The following is a 20,000-nucleotide window of genomic DNA, read 5'->3' as shown; positions in this document are numbered from 1 at the left end:
CACTTTTACCGGGAATATCTCTAGTCAAACCTTATCTTTGGCTCACAAAATATCACCTGTTGACGGCTTTTCGTGGACCAACGTCGGAGACAAAAGTCCTGTACTCTTAATGACAGAGTTCGGTTTAAACAGAAAAAGCTATAAACCGATTGACATTTTGCAAAATGACTCTTTCGTCCGGATAGAATGTATTCACTTCAAAGAGAGAACAAACGAAATTCTTCTGTCATGCTTTTCTGTTACTTACCTTAACTCCATTCATTGATAAATTTTAAGCTGTGACATCCTTTGAACGGATTAGCAGCTCATTTACCACTGACGCGCCATAAGCAAATCCCGTCAACCTGGCAAATTTGTTTTGCATTGACTTCAAGCGCGGGTATCCACGTGAAAAAACCACAGCGGAAAATTTTAATGCCGGTTCCAGTTACTTTAATACGTAACATTATTCAATATTGTGATTTGCACATTCAATCATGACCATACGCGTTGCAAATAAGGCAAAATTTTTCCAACTTCGCGCAATCCTTTGACTAGTCTGAGCACACCGCATCATTCTAAAACAGCCGATCTAAGCATGTTTCGTTTCATCCGAGATAAAGGACTTTCCCAAGTAGAAGGAATTGCCGAGGTCTTTCTAGCTTTTGTCCATCTTCTTTCGGTATTTGTACCACAAGTGCATAGATAGCATTGAAAGTGGATGCAATAAAAACTACAACTAGCGACAGCGTCGACATCTTTTCTTCCCGCGTTCTAAGACTGTCTCGAAGGTTTTCAACCAATCACAATGCAAATAAAATTGAATTTGCCATTGATGATGAGCATGCGTGACATTAGTCCCCTTTGTTCTCGCCGTATGCAAGGTTTTGACCTGGCATCAGATTAGACCGTCATATTATGAAGCGGAAACAACACCTTAGTAGTATAGGAGTTGGGGGTACGAGCACATTTTTGCAAAAATGTTCTCATACCAACCCAACTCCTATATATCATATGGTAACCAAAATACGAAACAATACCATAAAAAAGAAGAATGGAAATCTATATATTTTTAAAATTAATATTTCATATAATAGTATAATGAGTTGTAAAGAACTTCATGAAGAGTTAATCAATATGGAAGAAGTAATTTGTCCATTTTGTGATAAACAAATAGGAAAGCATACAAAAAAATTGGATCAATGTTGCTCTGAACCATATATAGTAAATAATAACACTATATTTTGCAAAAAATGCGGAACAGTTCAAGGCTATACACCTTTAATAGAATATGTTGATTTTTATCAGAATAAACACAGATTTTATCGTAAGAGTATTTACCAAAGAAAATATTACATAGAAAGAATAATAAATGATATGGCTCTTAAAAATGATTTCCAGATCACTGTAAAGAATAAAGACAAAATATTGAGGATTTTTAATGAAATCGGAAAGGTTATTCAATCGGTTAACAAAGATAGAAAGCGAATGATTAATATCAACTTTATTTTACAAAAGATATTTAAAATGCTTAATCTTCCTCATGAAAAGATCAAGACGATGAAGTCTGAAATAACTCTTGAAAAGTATGAACTATATTGGAAAGACATCCTGTCATTGACATTTGATAAAATCGATGTAATAGTTAAGGAATGAATTTATTGTTGTATTTTAGAAGATATTTGTCGACACTTGGACATACATCAGTCACAAAATCATCCACATTTTTTAATTCTGTGTGAAACGATGGTTTGAAATCACCGCTTCTCAAAATGTCTTTTAAATCAATCAAAATATGCTGGTAACTTTGATAAGCATATGTGCAATTTTGTATCTTAAGATCCAGTGATTGATAACCCATGTAACTTTTGATTAAAATAGCAGCTGTTGATATTGCTACAAGGGAAACACCACCTGTCACAACAGCAGACACCAATCCAGAAGAGGCTGTAAGAATAGAAACAGTATTACCCAATAGTTTGAATTTTTTATACCTCTTAACGGCTTGTTTATGAGCCCAGCATTTCATGTGATATGCCTTATAATAGCTCTTTAGTTCGTCAACCTGATCTTCTGAAAGTTTGTCTGAGATATGATTCCAGTCGAATATTTTTTTTCGTTTGTCAGTCATATTTATAGTTTAGATTGTTAATCGTCTACATATGCAATAAATCAGACCATAAATCTGACCGCAAAATGGAGATCTTTTAACCACTCTAGTTGTGTAATTTTCTGGAATAGCATAAGTGTAACCTCTACCTAATGAATAATGATCGTAAAACCTCCCAAATGAATCGTGTAGAATGCTATGACTGTTTAATATATCAATCCAACCTAATGTTTTTTCAAATAACCATGTAACAAAACCATTACCAGGTCCAAGAAGACCGATTTCGCCACCATTCAGTTCAAGAATTTTGTTTATTGTGATTTCTCTTTCAAAATAAAAATAGTGTAGGTATTGATAAACAAGTGATGATTTTAATATTTTGTCGTTGATGTGTGGGTGTTTTAGTTTTGCTTTCTGAAAATTATATTCAACATATTTTACAGTTTCTTTTATCATTTATAATGTAGTTCATATTGTTTTAATGAATATATTTGATCAAAATATTTAGCTCTTCATTTGGTACATCTTTGTTTATTAGTTTGACTCTAAAATGGCCGTTTTGAATAGTCATATTTGTATTGAAAGTCTGTATTTGTGTAGTTTGACTTGATGTGAAAAAATCGGATAATGTTAGCCCAGGCCCATAATAAATTTGAATGTTCAGTGTTTTATTATTAAATTTAAAAGAATTATATAAAATTTGAATTTGTTTGATTATGGACCCACTTGGAATCAAAATTTTTTTACAGCCATTTATAGTGAACGTTTTGTCTTGTGCATTAGTGTTGAGATCTCCATGTAAATAATGTGTTGTTTTTAAAATGTCATTTCCATTCATATTGATTGGTACATGCATTTGAAATTGATTATTTACAACCTCATACGCCTTTTCATAATCAAAGATAGTAAAATCGAGATCGTTTTTAGCTTCACCTTTTATACCATAAATAATTGCATACAATTGTAGCAAATTTGGACTAAGATTGTCATATAAGCATTCTATCGTTGTGTATAATCTTCTTTGAATTAATTTAGACGTGCCGTCTGGTGAAAGATTTAATATAGTTCGATAATATTTGTAATCATTATTTATTTTGATTGTGTGAAATTTATCGATATTCATGTTCAGTTTTTCAAAAGTCAATTTTGTTGAATTAAACTCTTCATCATATCTTCTATCTTTGGGAAAAATTATCTCAAGACAAATGGTGTATTGATTTGAAAATTTTTTTCTATTAATGTGTATAGATTAAAATCGAATCGTCCTTTAAACAGACTAGAACCATCAGTTGTTTTACGTACTTTAAATGCAATCGCTGTTTTGTTGTTTAGATGAGGACTGTCAGAATAGGTGACTTTTTGTGCGTCCTGTAACCCAAAATCTGTACTGAATTCATCAGCATCTTCCATCGCATACGCTAAAACATTTTTACGATTTTGATGTGTGCTTATATGACTCTCCGCTATTTTTTGGTCTGTATATTTATTATTTTCGGTACTTATAGTTGAAAAAGCATCATTTACTTGCTTCAAAGTTATGGCATCTTGGTTATGTGTGGCGTTTCCGAGATTTATTATTCGTTGATTGTTCATATCCAGATTTGAAGTCATGTCCTGCGAGCCATCTCGTAAAATGACTTGATTTTCATCGGCTTTTTTATTAAGTTCATCTTTTACAAATTTACGACTAACGACTGCATTATCTCGATTTTCATTTCTAATACCGAGAATGGTGTAACTATTCATCTCAATGTCTCCCTGCATGATTGCTCCCTTGAGAGGTAAATATTCAGCTGTTTTGCTGTTCAATTGCCCCAGATTGACAGCATGTGTACCACTTGTAGCCGCTTTGACATTTACTATTTCGTTGTTGTTCATATTCAGATTTCCAGTCATTTCTTGTGTACCTTCTCGTAGAACAACTTGATTAACATTTGGTTTGGCAAATAGTGCTGTATCGACATACCCTTTATTTACTACATCAGTCGGTTGTGAACCGTTACCGACCTTTGTAATTTTGTTGTCACCAAAGTCAAAATCACCAGTGACAGAAACAGAACCGTCCCGTTTCAAGTAATCAGACAGACCCAGGTTTAAAGTGTGTGATTCTAAATATCTTTTATTGACTCCATCTTGCGGATCGGATGGATTAGCCATGTTTATTATTTTATGTTGATTCATTTTGAGATTTGTTGTCATATGATTGGCTCCATCTTTTCTCAAAAATCGTGTGTTTGCTTCTTGGGTCGTTGTGAGCTGATCTTCATTTGTCACAGATCCGACATTGTAGAATCGTTTGTTATTGCAATCAATATCACCATTGAATCCTGGTTTTACAAAATTATCTGTGTAAAACTTGTAACTCATAGCGTCATTGTTGTTTAATGAAGGATTTGCTAAATTTGTGATTTTTTGATTTTGCATGTCTAATGGATTTTGAACTTCTATTTTGCCATCATCTGTATTTAAATCCAAGTAAAAGTTATGTAGATGTGAACTGCTCACAGCATCGCTATACCCATGTCTAGCAGGGGCTATATTTCGGATTGGTTCAAAGCCCATATCAAGAAAACCTTCCATTTTGTTGCTACCATCTATTTTCAAACACCCAGAAACCTCTGAATCAACATAACTCTTGGTGCTCGCGTCATTATTTGTTTGTGGTGAAGCAACATTTCTCAATTTTTTATTTTGAATATCGTAATCACCGTCATCTGTAAGTTTAAAACCAACACCAGGCAATCCTTTCACTATTTCAATAACTTTTTCATGTGAAAATGTATCTTCAGGTAATTTACCATTCGAGTAACTCATATATAATCCAGTTACATTATATTTTTTCGTCGAAATTCTTGCTTGTGAATTTTCGTGGCATATCGATATATATGAAGCAAAATGGGTCTTTAGTTGCTTTATTATATAATTCTTTTTGAATGCCGTTTTCACGACAAATCAAACTTCTCTCGTTTGCGCTTGGAAATTCATAAATACAAAAATGTAAGCAGTTTAATCTGATATCTTTTGGAGTCTTATAATAGCTTTGTGACAAATAGATAACGCTGCAATTTTTGTGTCTGCCTTGTATAAAATAGTTTACTAATTCTTTTTGATTTTTTTCACATACAAAATCGTCAAATATCACCAATTTCTGGTTTTTACTATCAAGATCTTTTACAGGAATGATTTTATCATTGCTTGCTTCAATTACATCATAACCAACTTCATCACTTATTGGTTGCAATACATCTATAAGATTCTGGTACTTGGACTGCTCTAAATTTTTTCCATAAAGGAAGATCTTATCATAGAAGAGAAGTTCCATAATCATGTGTATCAAAACGTTTGTCTTACCGGAGCCGCTAGGGCCGGAAATCAGCATTCTGAAACATCGATCGGGCATGAAATCATATAATTGTTTATAATTACTGGCCTTGTCATTGGAATCATAATTTTTTATCTTCATTATATCATTTGGGTATATTGTTTCAACGATGTGTAGAACAACGTATAGAACACCGTGTAGAACACCATGTAAAACGTTATTTTTTATATATAAATTTCCATTTTTATGTAACGTAACAATATAACAATAAATGAGTTTACTTAAGTGGAAAGAACTCGCAAAGAGTAAATCTGAATTAGGGGATAAGATCAATTATGTCCGTAATGCAATTAAAAAGCATGATATTGATCAGCAGACCAGTCAACAGGGATTTTCAAAAGTATTTAAACCAATTACAAGTAAATTAGACGATGTTATTGATAGTAATCAGGCTTTAAGGTTGCCAAGGAAAAAACGACCACTGAAGAAAGGAGCAGTTCCTGATTACGGCATTGATATAGATGATGAAGTAGAGGACATGGGTTTAGATGATCTATTTGAACAACCTGTTTTGCCACAGCAAGAAAAACAACTGGTGCCAAAACCGCCGACATATGAACAATCTTTACAAGATCTTCTGGATGGAAAAAAGGAGATTTATGTTGATCCTAAGTACTTTCCTGAAGAACCAGAATTGCCACCAGAATATGATGACAACGAAGAGATCGATTATGCATTAGATGATGAAGATATGGATAATGAGATATTAGGTGATCTTGGTCTTCAAAATTATGATTCAGTTGAAAAGGTACTAAATCAACCAGAAATGACTCAACGAAAAAACAAAAAATATATCAATAAGATTGTCAAAGACGCTAAAACAAAAAGAAATCAATTAAAAGGTTATAAGGGTTATATAACCAAACAATACAACAGTGGTTCAATTTCTGAAGCTGTGAAACAACAGGAAATCAAAAGAATAGACAATACAAGAGTTGTATTGAATGAATACATAAAGCATTATGAAAACAAAATCGAAACAATGAAAGGTTCTGGCAGGAAAAAACAAAAAGGTGGCAACGTCATATTTTTCAACAAACCGAAAGAACTCATAAAAAAATTAGATTTAATTGTTGGTGAGATATTGGCAGGTAATACTAGCATTGACATGCGAAATATGGGTGTTTCTATATTGGACGCATTATTAAAAATGTCGACAATTAACAAATCACAATATGGTAAATTATACAAACAATATTTCAAAATTTAATGTAGCTTTATTATATAATGCAACGAGAGATAGTTTTATCGTCTTATAGTGTAAAAAATCAAGGGAACAATAAACCAGAAGATTTTACAACAAATTTCACCAGACCTATAATTCTAGACAATAATAAGCAATATGTTATTGGTCTTAACAGAGTCATCAACATGTCATTCACTTGGTTCAATGTCAATGCTGGATACAAAAATCAATTGATTAAATATAGCTCAGATAATTGTTCAACTTTTAAAAACATTACACTTCCAGCCGGTGTATGGAATTATAAAGACTTCAATACATATATTAAAAATGTAACGAAAACTGGTGATACGTATCCGATAACTCTTGAATTCGATGATACAACATTTAGGGTCACGGTTATATTAGATGAAAATTACCAACTTGATTTAAGAGCAAGTAATTTTAATGACCTGATCGGTTTTGACAAAAAGATATTGACAAGTGGAACGCATATTGGACCAAAAGTGCCAAATCTCAGTCAAGACACAGAAACACTCAATATTCATTGCGATTTAATAAACAAATCGCTTGTTGACGGTGAAAATACCGACATCATTTATTCATTCTCAACCAGTGTACTAAAACCAAGTTACTCCTTCACCCTCGAACCGCGACGAGTCACATTTAATCCAATTAATAAAATCACAATTTCATCAATCAGAATCAGGATAACCGATGGAAAAAAAAGATTACTGGATCTAAATGGAGCGGATACATCTTTTTCACTGATTTTAAAAAGCATAGAATAATATAACATATGAGTATAAATGAAACCGTATGAATTCAAGAGGTTTTATCATCCAAAACTTGGTAGATTTGTATATCGACACAAAGGGTCTGGACTTATCGCTGATAATATTTTTAAACCGTTAAAGAGTGTGGCATCATCTGTTTTCAAGAAATTTGCTAAGCCAATAGCAAAGAAGGCATTAGAATCAGGGGTTTCCCATGCAGGTGATAAAATTGGTAAGGCAGCGGCAGAAAAGTCAGGAGACCTGATAATGAAAAAATTGGCAAATTTGAGAAAAGGAACTACAACACAAAGGGCAATTGTTCCATCCTCACCCATTAAACAGCAAGATGAAAGTACTGATATGATCCTCAATAGATTGATATCAGGATCTGGAAGAAGGCGTAGAGTCTTCAAATAAATGACATGACAGCAAAATTATATAATATAATAGTATAAATGGCTTTTAGAACAAGCGAATTTTTACAAAGGAATGAGTTGGTGCGTTTCCAACTTGATGATGTAATTAGAGCCCCAGCCAATGGTCAATATCAGGAGAAAAATGGATATACATTCACAATCAATGATCGATCGAGTTTCTACGATTGGTACAATGCTTATTTCGAGATCCAGTTCCAGGTACAAAAATTGGCTGATGGTACAGCCTATGGTGCAGATCGTATAACAGTTATTAATGGATTTCATTCATTGATTGGTCATATGATGATAAAAAGCGCTGGTAAAATTGTGTACAACACGGATAATCTTCATAAGGTTGTTTTTGTAAAAAACCTGCTAGAATATAGTGACGATTTCAGTCGCTCAGTAGCAAAGAACAGTCTTTGGTATTTAGATACAAGTCATCTGATAGCAAATGCCAATCAGAATGCAGGATTTGAGGCTAGACGACTTTTAACAACTGGGAATTCAGACGTTAATGTTATCATACCTATTAATCGTATCAGTTTTTTTGAAGAGTTGGAGGGTACGATGCTGGTGCCAATGCAGCTTGAATTTACTTTAAAGCTGTCGGATGATACAGAAATACTTCAAAAACTTGATGCAGTTGATGATGGAAGAGTTGTCATTAACAGATTTCTACTATGGGTCCCAAAATTAACACCAAAAGACAGTCTGTATGATAAGTTCATTGGTTCTTTTTTGAAACAAGATAAATGGACGTATCTCAGAGAAATGTATCAAATGTCAGGTCCGAGGAATGGTAGTGGATTCTTTCAGATTTCTTCCAGTATTGACAATGTTAAAGCGATTTTTGTATACCTACAACGAGCTAAAACAAGGAATTCGGCGACAAATCCATATGAATTTGATACATTTAATATAAATGCCGATCGTGGGAATGGCAGTTATTTGACAACATGTCGTCTAGAATATGGTAATGGTGTCTTTTATCCCGAAGCTGAATATGATTTTGAAAGTAAAGTAAGAATCTTCAAGGATTTGATGTCTTATGCAATGAGAAAAAATGATTACAACACCGGAACGCAGTTGAATCTGGCTAATTATGATAGTCTCTATCCACTGATTTATTTCGATCTATCATATCAGGCAGAGAAGGTAACTAGAGATCCCAAACAGCTGATTTTCAGGTATAAACTAAATGCTGATAGTGCTGGAGACAGTGCTTTCAGCGTACATGCTATCGTTTTGTATGAAGAAACAGTCGTCATTGACAAAATCGGAAATGAACTGGTTATAGTGTAAAGAAGTCAATGAAGCTAACAGTAAACAGTAATATGATATTCATTATTTTGTATATGTTTTGTGAACCATGAATTTATATAACATATATTATATGACTGAACTTTTCGAAATTAATGTCAAATTGTCTGGCAATCAAAAAAAGAATCTGAGTAATGCTTACCGTAAAAGGGAAACAATTGTTCTGAGACTGACAAATGATTCTCTTCATGGAAACGATACTCTTTATGTTCCAGCAATGATAAAGAAGAGATTGGAAAAAAATCGCAAATTGAATAAAGGTATGGATATTAAGCTTGCTAAGACCAATATCAGAAAGCAAGTTGGTGGAAGTCTTTTGAGTACCGTATTGTCTTTGGGAATGAGAGCTTTGCCGACGATTGGTAAAACCCTAGGTTTATCGGCTCTTTCTGGATTGGCTTCAGAAGGAGTAGGACAAGCTTTGAAAGCCATGACTGGAAAGGGTCAAAAAGGTGGTGCTATGCCATTGCCTATGATGATACCTTTCAATGCAATCAATCAACTGATGCCATATCTGAACATGTTCACGACAAAACAGCAAAGAGACATTGTTAAAGCAGCTCAAACAGGATCTGGAGTTAAAATGACACCTACTAAAACACAATCAGGTGGATTTTTGGGAACTCTGTTGGCTAGCATCGGCATTCCTTTGGCTTTGGATCTTGTGAAAAAGATGACTGGAAAAGGAGCATCTAGAATTGGTATGCCACCTTGGTTTAAAAATGGAAAAGGAGAACCTAGAATCGGTATGCCCCCTCCATGTTACAGTTATCCACCATATGTGACTGGCAATGGTAAAAAAAAAAACCTCAACAAAAAAAGGAAAGGGACTACTATTGGGAAAAAACAGTCCATTCAATGGCATACCCATTTTGGGGGCAATATTGTAAAACCAAAATTTTATAAAAACACCCCTTTGAGCAACCATGATCGAATAAAATGGTGTAAATATTTGGATATACCAATCAATGATGTACTGTCAAGAGATGAAAAAGTTCCACATAACCATAAACAGGCGTTATTCATCTACAATCTTGAACCTGCGTATATGAGCGGAAGCCATTGGGTTGCAACTTATGTGAAAGATAACATAATAAATTATTTCGATTCGTTTGGTATGCCGCCGTTTCAAGAGATTGTAAATCATGCCAAAAGAAAAAATTTAACTCTATTACACCAAAACAACCAAATTCAAAACTTAAAAACAACCACATGTGGGTACTTTTGTTTGTACTTTCTAAATGAAATGAATAAGGGAAATTCGTATCATGATTTATTACAAGTGTTCGACATACATGACACAATGAAAAATGAGAGATTAATTGAAAGTTATTTTAGAAATATCTAACTTATATGTATAATGGTAAAATCATATTGTGTTAAACAAAAGAAAGTGACTGAATGCACTGAGCCTTCAGGTTACAAAACAACTAAAAATGGTAGACTAATGTTCTTTTGCACTTGTGCTGAATGCGGCATTAAAAAGACCAAATTTGTTAAAAAACAGGGAAACTAAATAGCCTGTCAGAGATGGCAGGCAAAGGGATCATGTCAGATCTAGGTAATACAGCAGCAGAATTATTTTTAACCAAAGGAGTACCTTATCTTGGCAAAAAAGCAGTTGAAATGGGTAGATATTATGGTTCTGAATTAATGAGAGATCCAAAGTTGCAGAAAAAAGCAATCGATTATGGTTTGAGCAAAATGAATCCTCTACTTCATAAAGTCGGTTCTGAAGCTCTCGATCAATTGTCGACGAAGATAAGACCCAAGAAAAAATACACAACAAATAGAAAAGATCTTGATGGTGGTGCTCTTGATATTCACAAAGCTATTGGTAAATTACCAAAACCAAAAAGCGGATGGACACTACCCGGTCATAAATACACAGGACCTTATAATGATTTGGAAAATCAACTGAAGTATGACCCAAAAACTGGTCAAATATTAGAAATATACGATATACCGACTGCAAGAACTGATGCAATAGCAATGCAACACGATGTTGATTATTCCGTCTGCAAGGATGATAGGAAATGTAAAAATAAAGCAGATAGAAAAATGGTTCAAGCTTTAGACAACGTACCGTATAATGAAAGACAATGGGGGCATTGGTTGGCAAGAAATGTTATCAATACAAAGCAGAAACTAGGTCTCGGAGTTTCAAAAAACGGAAAAAGCCGTCGAGTGAAGAAAACTGGCAAGAAAAATTAGCAGATGAATTACATGCATCCATAAGACGCAACTTTACTCGGCGGCGTGTAATCGTAAATCATATTGATGAAATATGGGCAAGTGATCTAGTTGAAATGCAACAGTTTAGTAAATGGAATAAGGGTTACCGATATCTTTTAATGGTTATTGATGTTTTCAGTAAATATGGTTGGATTGTCCCATTAAAGGATAAAAAAGGTGAATCTGTCACTGAAGCATTCAAATCAATATTCAAGGAAGGCAGAAAACCACAATATTTATGGGTTGATGAGGGGAAGGAGTTCTATAACAAACACTTGAAGGACTTGCTTGACAAAAATGGGATACTTATGTATTCAACCGAAAATGAAGAAAAGTCATCAGTGGTTGAAAGGTGGAATCGAACAATTAAATCCAAAATGTGGAAACAGTTTACAGTTCAAGGTAATACAATGTATCTCGATATGCTACCCAAACTAGTGAAAAAGTACAATAACACAAAACATTCAAGCATAAAGATGACACCTGTTGAAGCATCTAAGAAGAGGAATGAAGGAACTGTTTACTTTAATCTTTATGGTGACACAGAAACATTAAAAGAGAAACCCAAATTCAAAAAAGGCGATAAGGTTCGAATATCCAAGTATAAACGAAATGTGTTCGACAAGGGTTATACACCAAATTGGACAGAAGAAGTGTTTATAGTTGATAAGATCCAATACACTAATCCAATAACATACAAACTAAAAGATCTCAGAGGTGAAGACATACAAGGGAGTTTTTATCAACCTGAACTATTAAAAGCCAGACAGGATGTTTTTCGTATTGATAAAGTCATTAGGAGAGATTATAAGAAGAAACAAGCTTTGGTAAAATGGAAGGGATACAGTGATGAATTCAACAGTTGGATACCATTAAAAGATATTGAAAATATATAAACAGATATATGTATAATATATCAACTCAATTACGGTACATACTGTTTATTTGCTATTCGTAGCCAAAAATATTCAATTATTTCTGGCCATATTTAAACGCATCTTTTTGAAAACATTTAAAAATAAAATATATAGTATTATTATATAATGAATTCACTAAGACATTTGATTTATTTAATCGATCAACTTGACTATATGAATAGACGAAAAAATGAGCTAGAAGATAAAATAAATTGCATTGAAAATCAATTTTAAAAAATCAAAGATTTTGACAAAATGTATCATGAAATGAGAAAAACGATTGAAAAATCGATTTGTGAACAGACAATTGATCAAAAAGAAAAACCCCGGTTTGAAGATGAATAACTGCATTCATTTAGTTTCAATCATTTCTGGCTATGTTTAAACGCACTCAAAAAAATCTATTTAAAAATAAAATATAGTCAATATTGTATAAATAAATGGAACTTCAAAAGACAACTTACAAAAATAACGAACTGAATGTTGAAATCAATTATTACGTTGATAAGAAAAATAAAACATGGTTCCGCGGAAAAGAAATAGCTTTGATACTGAACTACAAAAACACACAAAAAGCGATCAGAGATCATGTGCATGAAGAAGACAAAAAATTGATGGACTTAAAAATCAAGCCAAAATCAGGGGTGAACGAAACGTTCCCCCCCTTAAAAAGCCCCGAAGATGGCATAATTAAGTGCTTTTACGCAAAATCTATATTCATCAATGAATCAGGATTTTATTCTCTCATTCTTTCTTCCAAACAACCTGTAGCAAGAGAATTCAAACATTGGGTAACCAACAAAGTTTTACCATCAATCAGGAAAAAGGATATTACAACGTCAAAAGCAAAAAATTAATGATTGAAAGTGAATATGACTTGCATTGCAAAGTGGTGCAATTTATGAGAGACAAATATCCTGAAAAAGCTTTAATGATTGCTGGTCTAGGTGAAAACCAAAAATCGCCTTTAATACGCTCAACATCATGGAAAAAAGGTTACATGTCAGGACAATGCGATCTCATGCTGTTAAACCCAACAAGTAAACACAATTCTTTATGCATTGAATTTAAAAGCCCGACAGGTTCATACAATGTGTCTGAGAAACAACTTCGTATGAAAAAGATGTATGAAACGAACAAATGTAAGTATCTTATGAGCAATTCTTATGATGATGTGATATTCGAAGTGATCAAACACATGGAAGAAAGCAACAGATACATAAAACGCAGATCTGCAACGAATCAAAAATAATATGTAATATAGTTTTATATGGAGAAAATTCCAGATGATGACAAAATACACATGCTGATAATCGAATACATAAATGAATGCATCAGAAAACAAAAAGAAGGATGTTTTGATGTAGATCCACCAGATGAAATAAAGCATTTGTTCAAATAATATTTAAAAATAATTTCTAGTGTAGTGTTATATAGACAAACATAGTCAAGAGACTTTCGATTCACAAACACCTAGAATTGAAGAAAGCAGCCAAGAAATTATTTATGAATCCAATTCCTCTCAGGCATCTGAAGATTATGACCAAGAATTAATACGTTCATTGGGTAAGAAATACAGAATAAACGCAACACATTTAAAATAATATATAGTTATATTATTATGGAAAATCAAAACGAGAAACCCAGAGGCAGACCTACAATCGGCGTCAAAATTGTTGAGACACTCTTATCCTTTAGAGTCGATTTCAAGCTCGGCGGCGCAAATGGACCCCTCCCCCGCACCCCCGGGACAATGTTGTGTTTTTCTGTTTTCTACGAGCCTTGTCGACAGCGGTACAACATTGATTAGGGTGGGGGAGGGAGGGGTATCCCGGAAACGTACTTTCTGGACAAGTTTTCTTTGCAAACAATAAATGTGTCGTTGCCAGTGTGCTCTGTTGGCAAGTGTCTCAACTAATTTTGTCGCCGATTGTCTTTTTCAGAAAACTTCCTTTATACCCTTTATACCGGCACCTATAGTCCAGTCTGTCCATCAATATGACCACATGAGTGAAAGACTTTTTACAGGTCTAAAAAATTGCGGATAGTTTATTATTCTCGTTTTCGAGCGTGAAAAATGCGTTGTCCTGTGCGAAGCGAAGATTGTGACGTAAGTGCAAAGGACCTGTTCACTTTTGCCTTCTTTAATACGCTATTTGTCAGTAGCGTTAAAGTATGGATTTGTTAAAGGGTTATGCCTCTAACTCCAATTCATCAGAAGAAGCCGATTTTGTTGGTCGAAGTGGTGTCGCAGATGAATGCGAAACAGACATGGTGGCTGTTGCAGCCGGGGAACACATTTACTTTCCACGCTCAAATTGCTATGTCGTTGCAAAAAGACTTTCCACCTTGTCGCAGATGCTTTGCAGAGCTGGTTTTGGTGGGAAATGAATGTTTTTGGGAGTAAAGAAACAATATTTTCTCATTTACCACGAGTAACCACGAGTAACCACGAGTAACCACAAGATTATTATAAAAAGATAATGTAATTATTCTACTTGTTAATTATGGTTACTCGTGGTTACTCGTGGCCACTCCTCCGCGGAGTTCCTAAAATCAGAGTACAGCACTGTTTGCTGCTCTTTTTTTGTCCCAGGAGTTATAAACTGTCTTTGCTATTTATATTTCGCTCTTTTTCATGGGTCGTATCCCTTGTAACAAGTTGAAATGGAATTATGTATGGTGAATTTCAAAAGGGAATGCTAAACGTCACGCAATGTTCCGAAAGTATCACTTTATTTCAAGGTATGTCAAATCCAAAACACTGCACAAATCGTCTTGAAATTGTCATTATTTAGTACGATGTCCTTCCTCTCAATAATAAGCGTTTGTTGCGTGAACTTAACTTCGCTGCGCGTTCGACATCCACATTTTGGCCGTTGTAAATGACGTTCTCGGTAGTGATTACTTGCGTTAAAATTTCTCTTTTTTTAGAATGCGGTACATCGAAGCCCGTGAGATATCACTTCCCCTGACAATATCATTCACTTTCCGCCCTTCGCAAATAGATGGCAAGCGTATACATGCCCTTATGGCAAGCGTATACATGCCCTGATCTCGTTAGAAATGTTCTGTGTGAAAACCATGTTCGACACAGAAATGTCTGCAATCATACCAGTGACTGCTACATCACCGTAATAAAGAAAAAGGTGATTTAATATATGTTCTGATTCCTATATGACATGACAACGCATAAACGCTATTGAAATGTGTATATTTCATATATTAATGCAAAAAAACGCTTATCAGAAGTCGTCATTACACTTCATACAAAGTTTTTTCATACAGACAATCGGCGTCAAAATTGTTGAGACACTCTTATCCTTTAGAGTCGATTTCAAGCTCGGCGGCGCAAATGGACCCCTCCCCCGCACCCCCGGGACAATGTTGTGTTTTTCTGTTTTCTACGAGCCTTGTCGACAGCGGTACAACATTGATTAGGGTGGGGGAGGGAGGGGTATCCCGGAAACGTACTTTCTGGACAAGTTTTCTTTGCAAACAATAAATGTGTCGTTGCCAGTGTGCTCTGTTGGCAAGTGTCTCAACTAATTTTGTCGCCGATTGTCTTTTTCAGAAAACTTCCTTTATACCCTTTATACGGGCACCTATAGTCCAGTCTGTCCATCAATATGACCACATGAGTGAAAGACTTTTTACAGGTCTAAAAAATTGCGGATAGTTTATTATTCTCGTTTTCGAGCGTGAAAAATGCGTTGTCCTGTGCGAAGCGAAGATTGTGACGTAAGTGCAAAGGACCTGTTCACTTTTGCCTTCTTTAATACGCTATTTGTCAGTAGCGTTAAAGTATGGATTTGTTAAAGGGTTATGCCTCTAACTCCAATTCATCAGAAGAAGCCGATTTTGTTGGTCGAAGTGGTGTCGCAGATGAATGCGAAACAGACATGGTGGCTGTTACAGCCGGGGAACACATTTACTTTCCACGCTCAAATTGCTATGTCGTTGCAAAAAGACTTTCCACCTTGTCGCAGATGCTTTGCAGAGCTGGTTTTGGTGGGAAATGAATGTTTTTGGGAGTAAAGAAACAATATTTTCTCATTTACCACGAGTAACCACGAGTAACCACGAGTAACCACAAGATTATTATAAAAAGATAATGTAATTACTCTACTTGTTAATTATGGTTACTCGTGGTTACTCGTGGCCACTCCTCCGCGGAGTTCCTAAAATCAGAGTACAGCACTGTTTGCTGCTCTTTTTTTGTCCCAGGAGTTATAAACTGTCTTTGCTATTTATATTTCGCTCTTTTTCATGGGTCGTATCCCTTGTAACAAGTTGAAATGGAATTATGTATGGTGAATTTCAAAAGGGAATGCTAAACGTCACGCAATGTTCCGAAAGTATCACTTTATTTCAAGGTATGTCAAATCCAAAACACTGCACAAATCGTCTTGAAATTGTCATTATTTAGTACGATGTCCTTCCTCTCAATAATAAGCGTTTGTTGCGTGAACTTAACTTCGCTGCGCGTTCGACATCCACATTTTGGCCGTTGTAAATGACGTTCTCGGTAGTGATTACTTGCGTTAAAATTTCTCTTTTTTTAGAATGCGGTACATCGAAGCCCGTGAGATATCACTTCCCCTGACAATATCATTCACTTTCCGCCCTTCGCAAATAGATGGCAAGCGTATACATGCCCTTATGGCAAGCGTATACATGCCCTGATCTCGTTAGAAATGTTCTGTGTGAAAACCATGTTCGACACTGAAATGTCTGCAATCATACCAGTGACTGCTACATCACCGTAATAAAGAAAAAGGTGATTTAATATATGTTCTGATTCCTATATGACATGACAACGCATAAACGCTATTGAAATGTGTATATTTCATATATTAATGCAAAAAAACGCTTATCAGAAGTCGTCATTACACTTCATACAAAGTTTTTTCATACAGACAATCGGCGTCAAAATTGTTGAGACACTCTTATCCTTTAGAGTCGATTTCAAGCTCGGCGGCGCAAATGGACCCCTCCCCCGCACCCCCGGGACAATGTTGTGTTTTTCTGTTTTCTACGAGCCTTGTCGACAGCGGTACAACATTGATTAGGGTGGGGGAGGGAGGGGTATCCCGGAAACGTACTTTCTGGACAAGTTTTCTTTGCAAACAATAAATGTGTCGTTGCCAGTGTGCTCTGTTGGCAAGTGTCTCAACTAATTTTGTCGCCGATTGTAGATTTTACACAGACGAAGAAAGGAGACAAAGAAAAACCGATTACATGCTTCACAAGCCTTGGTTTTGTGACATATGTAAAAATGACAAAAATTACAGTCTAGCAGGCAAACATAATCATCTCCGAACGGTAAAACATTATAAAAATGCATTACGATACAATGAAGAAAATTATTGAATTATAGGATTGTCCTATGTTTTAAAAAAGACGATTCCAAGTATTCATGTTTGGATGCTTAGAATTTAAAACTATTTAAACGCACATTAATGACACTTAAAAATAAAATGTATAGTTAATATATATGAACAATAATATGTCACATAATAACATGAACAAGAGCGATCTCAAAAAGCTCAGTAAATCAGAATTAATCAGATTGCTATTAAAGCAAGAAAATAATAAACCAGTGCCAATTGCAGCACCAAGGACTGTAAGACCAATCAGACCAATCCCAGCACCTCGTAAGAGTGTAAATCAAATGGTCCAAGATTATGAAAACAATATAATTCTTCCACCATTAGAATTTAGGGATGATTACAAACCAATACCCAAACCAAGAACCAAAAAACCAGTTCCATTACCAAGGACAAAGATTGAACAAACAGCAAAAGCATTAAAAGGTTACACAAAGTCTTATGAGATAAATATCAAAAACAACAAAGACCCATTGGTTCAACTAAACAGTACACGAAAGGCTGTTGCTAACCATATTGAAAACATATTAACATCAATGAAAGGGCTTAAGTTTGCTGAAACATTGAGGGTAACATTCGAAAAGGAAACAGGTAGTGAAGAAAGAGTTATTAAAACAGCTTATTTCAACAGTAAACCACAAACAATAACAAATGACACACAAATTGAACTAGCTTTATCTTCATCAAAACAAGAAATCTTAAATAACATAGCTGTATGGATTTCAGAGGGTTCAGGATGGACCATTGAATCTATCAACAACCATTATCTTAATGTGCTAAAATATGAACCAATGAAAGGATCTTCTTATATAAAACTACCACAAGAACTTAGAAACAGCGCAAAGGGATTGATAAATATGAAAAATGAGGATAATGAATGCTTCAGATGGTGTCATATTCGACATTTGAACCCTCAAGACAAATACCCTCAGAGAATCAAAAAAATTGACAAGCAATTTATTGAAAATTTAGATTATTCAGGAATTCAATTCCCTGTGACTGTGAAACAGTACAACAAAATAGAAAAGCAGAATGAAATAAACATCAATGTTTTCGGTTATGAAGATAAACAGAAATATCCCATCTATGTATCAAAAGAAAAGTATGAAAATTGTATGAATTTGTTGCTAATCACTGAAAATCAAAACACACATTATGTATTGATTAAAGATTTTAATAAATTCATGTACAATCAAACAAAGCATAAAGAGAGGAAACATTTCTGCATGCATTGTCTTCAATGCTTCAGCTGTGAAAGAGTATTAACTGATCATAAAGAAAACTGTGTTCAAGTGAATGGAACACAAGCGATTAAAATGCCAACTAAAGATGATAACATATTAAAATTCAATAATTATCATAAACAACTACAAGTACCATTTGTAATCTACGCTGACTTTGAGGCTATAACTGAAAAAATACATGGTTGCCAACCAAATAATGATAAATCATATACAGAAGCATACCAAAAGCATACAGACTGTGGATACGGTTACAAGGTTGTGTGTTGTTATGATAATAAATACACGAAACCAGTACAAATTTACAGAGGTGAAAAAGCCGTTTACAAATTCATGGAAGCAATGTTAGAGGAAGTCAAATATTGTAAGAAGGTTATGAAAAAAGAATTCAATAAACCATTAAGAATGACTAAAGATGATGAAGAAAAATTCCAAAAAGCTGATAAATGCCATATATGTGAGAAAGAATACAATAAAACTGATGTAAGAGTAAGAGATCACTGCCATGTGACTGGTCAGTACAGAGGATCCGCTCATCAAGATTGTAACCTAAATTTCAGATTGACTGATAAAATACCAGTTATATTTCACAATCTCCGTGGGTATGACAGTCATTTTATAATGCAAGAAATTGGTGAAATAGTCAAAGAGCATAAATATACAAATAAGAAAGGTGAAAAGTGTCAAATGAACATCAATGCAATTCCTAATAACATGGAGAAATACATGGCTTTCATGCTTGGTAATCGTCTAACCTTTATTGACAGTTTCCAATTCATGAGCTCAAGTCTTGATAAACTGGTGAGCAATCTACCGAAAGAATCATTGAAATACACCTCTCAAATATTCAAAGATAAAGAGCTTGATTTGATGTCTCAAAAAGGAGTATATCCATACGACTTCATGGACAGCTTCGATAAATTCGATGAAAAGCTACCACCAAAAGAAGAATTTTACAGTATATTGAATGATGAACATATAAGTGATGAAGACTATACACATGCCCAGAATGTGTGGAATACATTCTCTCTCAAAAATATGGGTGAGT

At 34.5% G+C, this 20,000-nt stretch overlaps 1 protein-coding gene and 1 pseudogene across 1 annotated transcript in view; one reads left to right on the top strand and one right to left on the bottom strand.

Moving 5' to 3' along the window:
• LOC138004032 (uncharacterized) overlaps nt 1-20,000 on the bottom strand; it is a 48,281-nt pseudogene that overhangs the window by 11,096 nt on the left and 17,185 nt on the right.
• The window catches only part of LOC138003146 (uncharacterized), a 1,830-nt gene continuing 741 nt past the window's right edge, over nt 18,912-20,000 (top strand). The window contains exon 1 of the mRNA XM_068849110.1: nt 18,912-20,000. This exon is cut by the window's right edge and continues 741 nt beyond it. Coding sequence (XP_068705211.1) covers nt 18,938-20,000 — 1,063 coding nt within the window. The 5' untranslated portion in view covers nt 18,912-18,937.

Source organism: Montipora foliosa, chromosome 5, assembly GCF_036669935.1.
Source record: "Montipora foliosa isolate CH-2021 chromosome 5, ASM3666993v2, whole genome shotgun sequence".
NCBI lineage: Eukaryota > Metazoa > Cnidaria > Anthozoa > Scleractinia > Acroporidae > Montipora > Montipora foliosa.
Note: the sequence above shows the minus strand (reverse complement) of the source record. Positions and strands in the feature narration are given on the sequence as shown.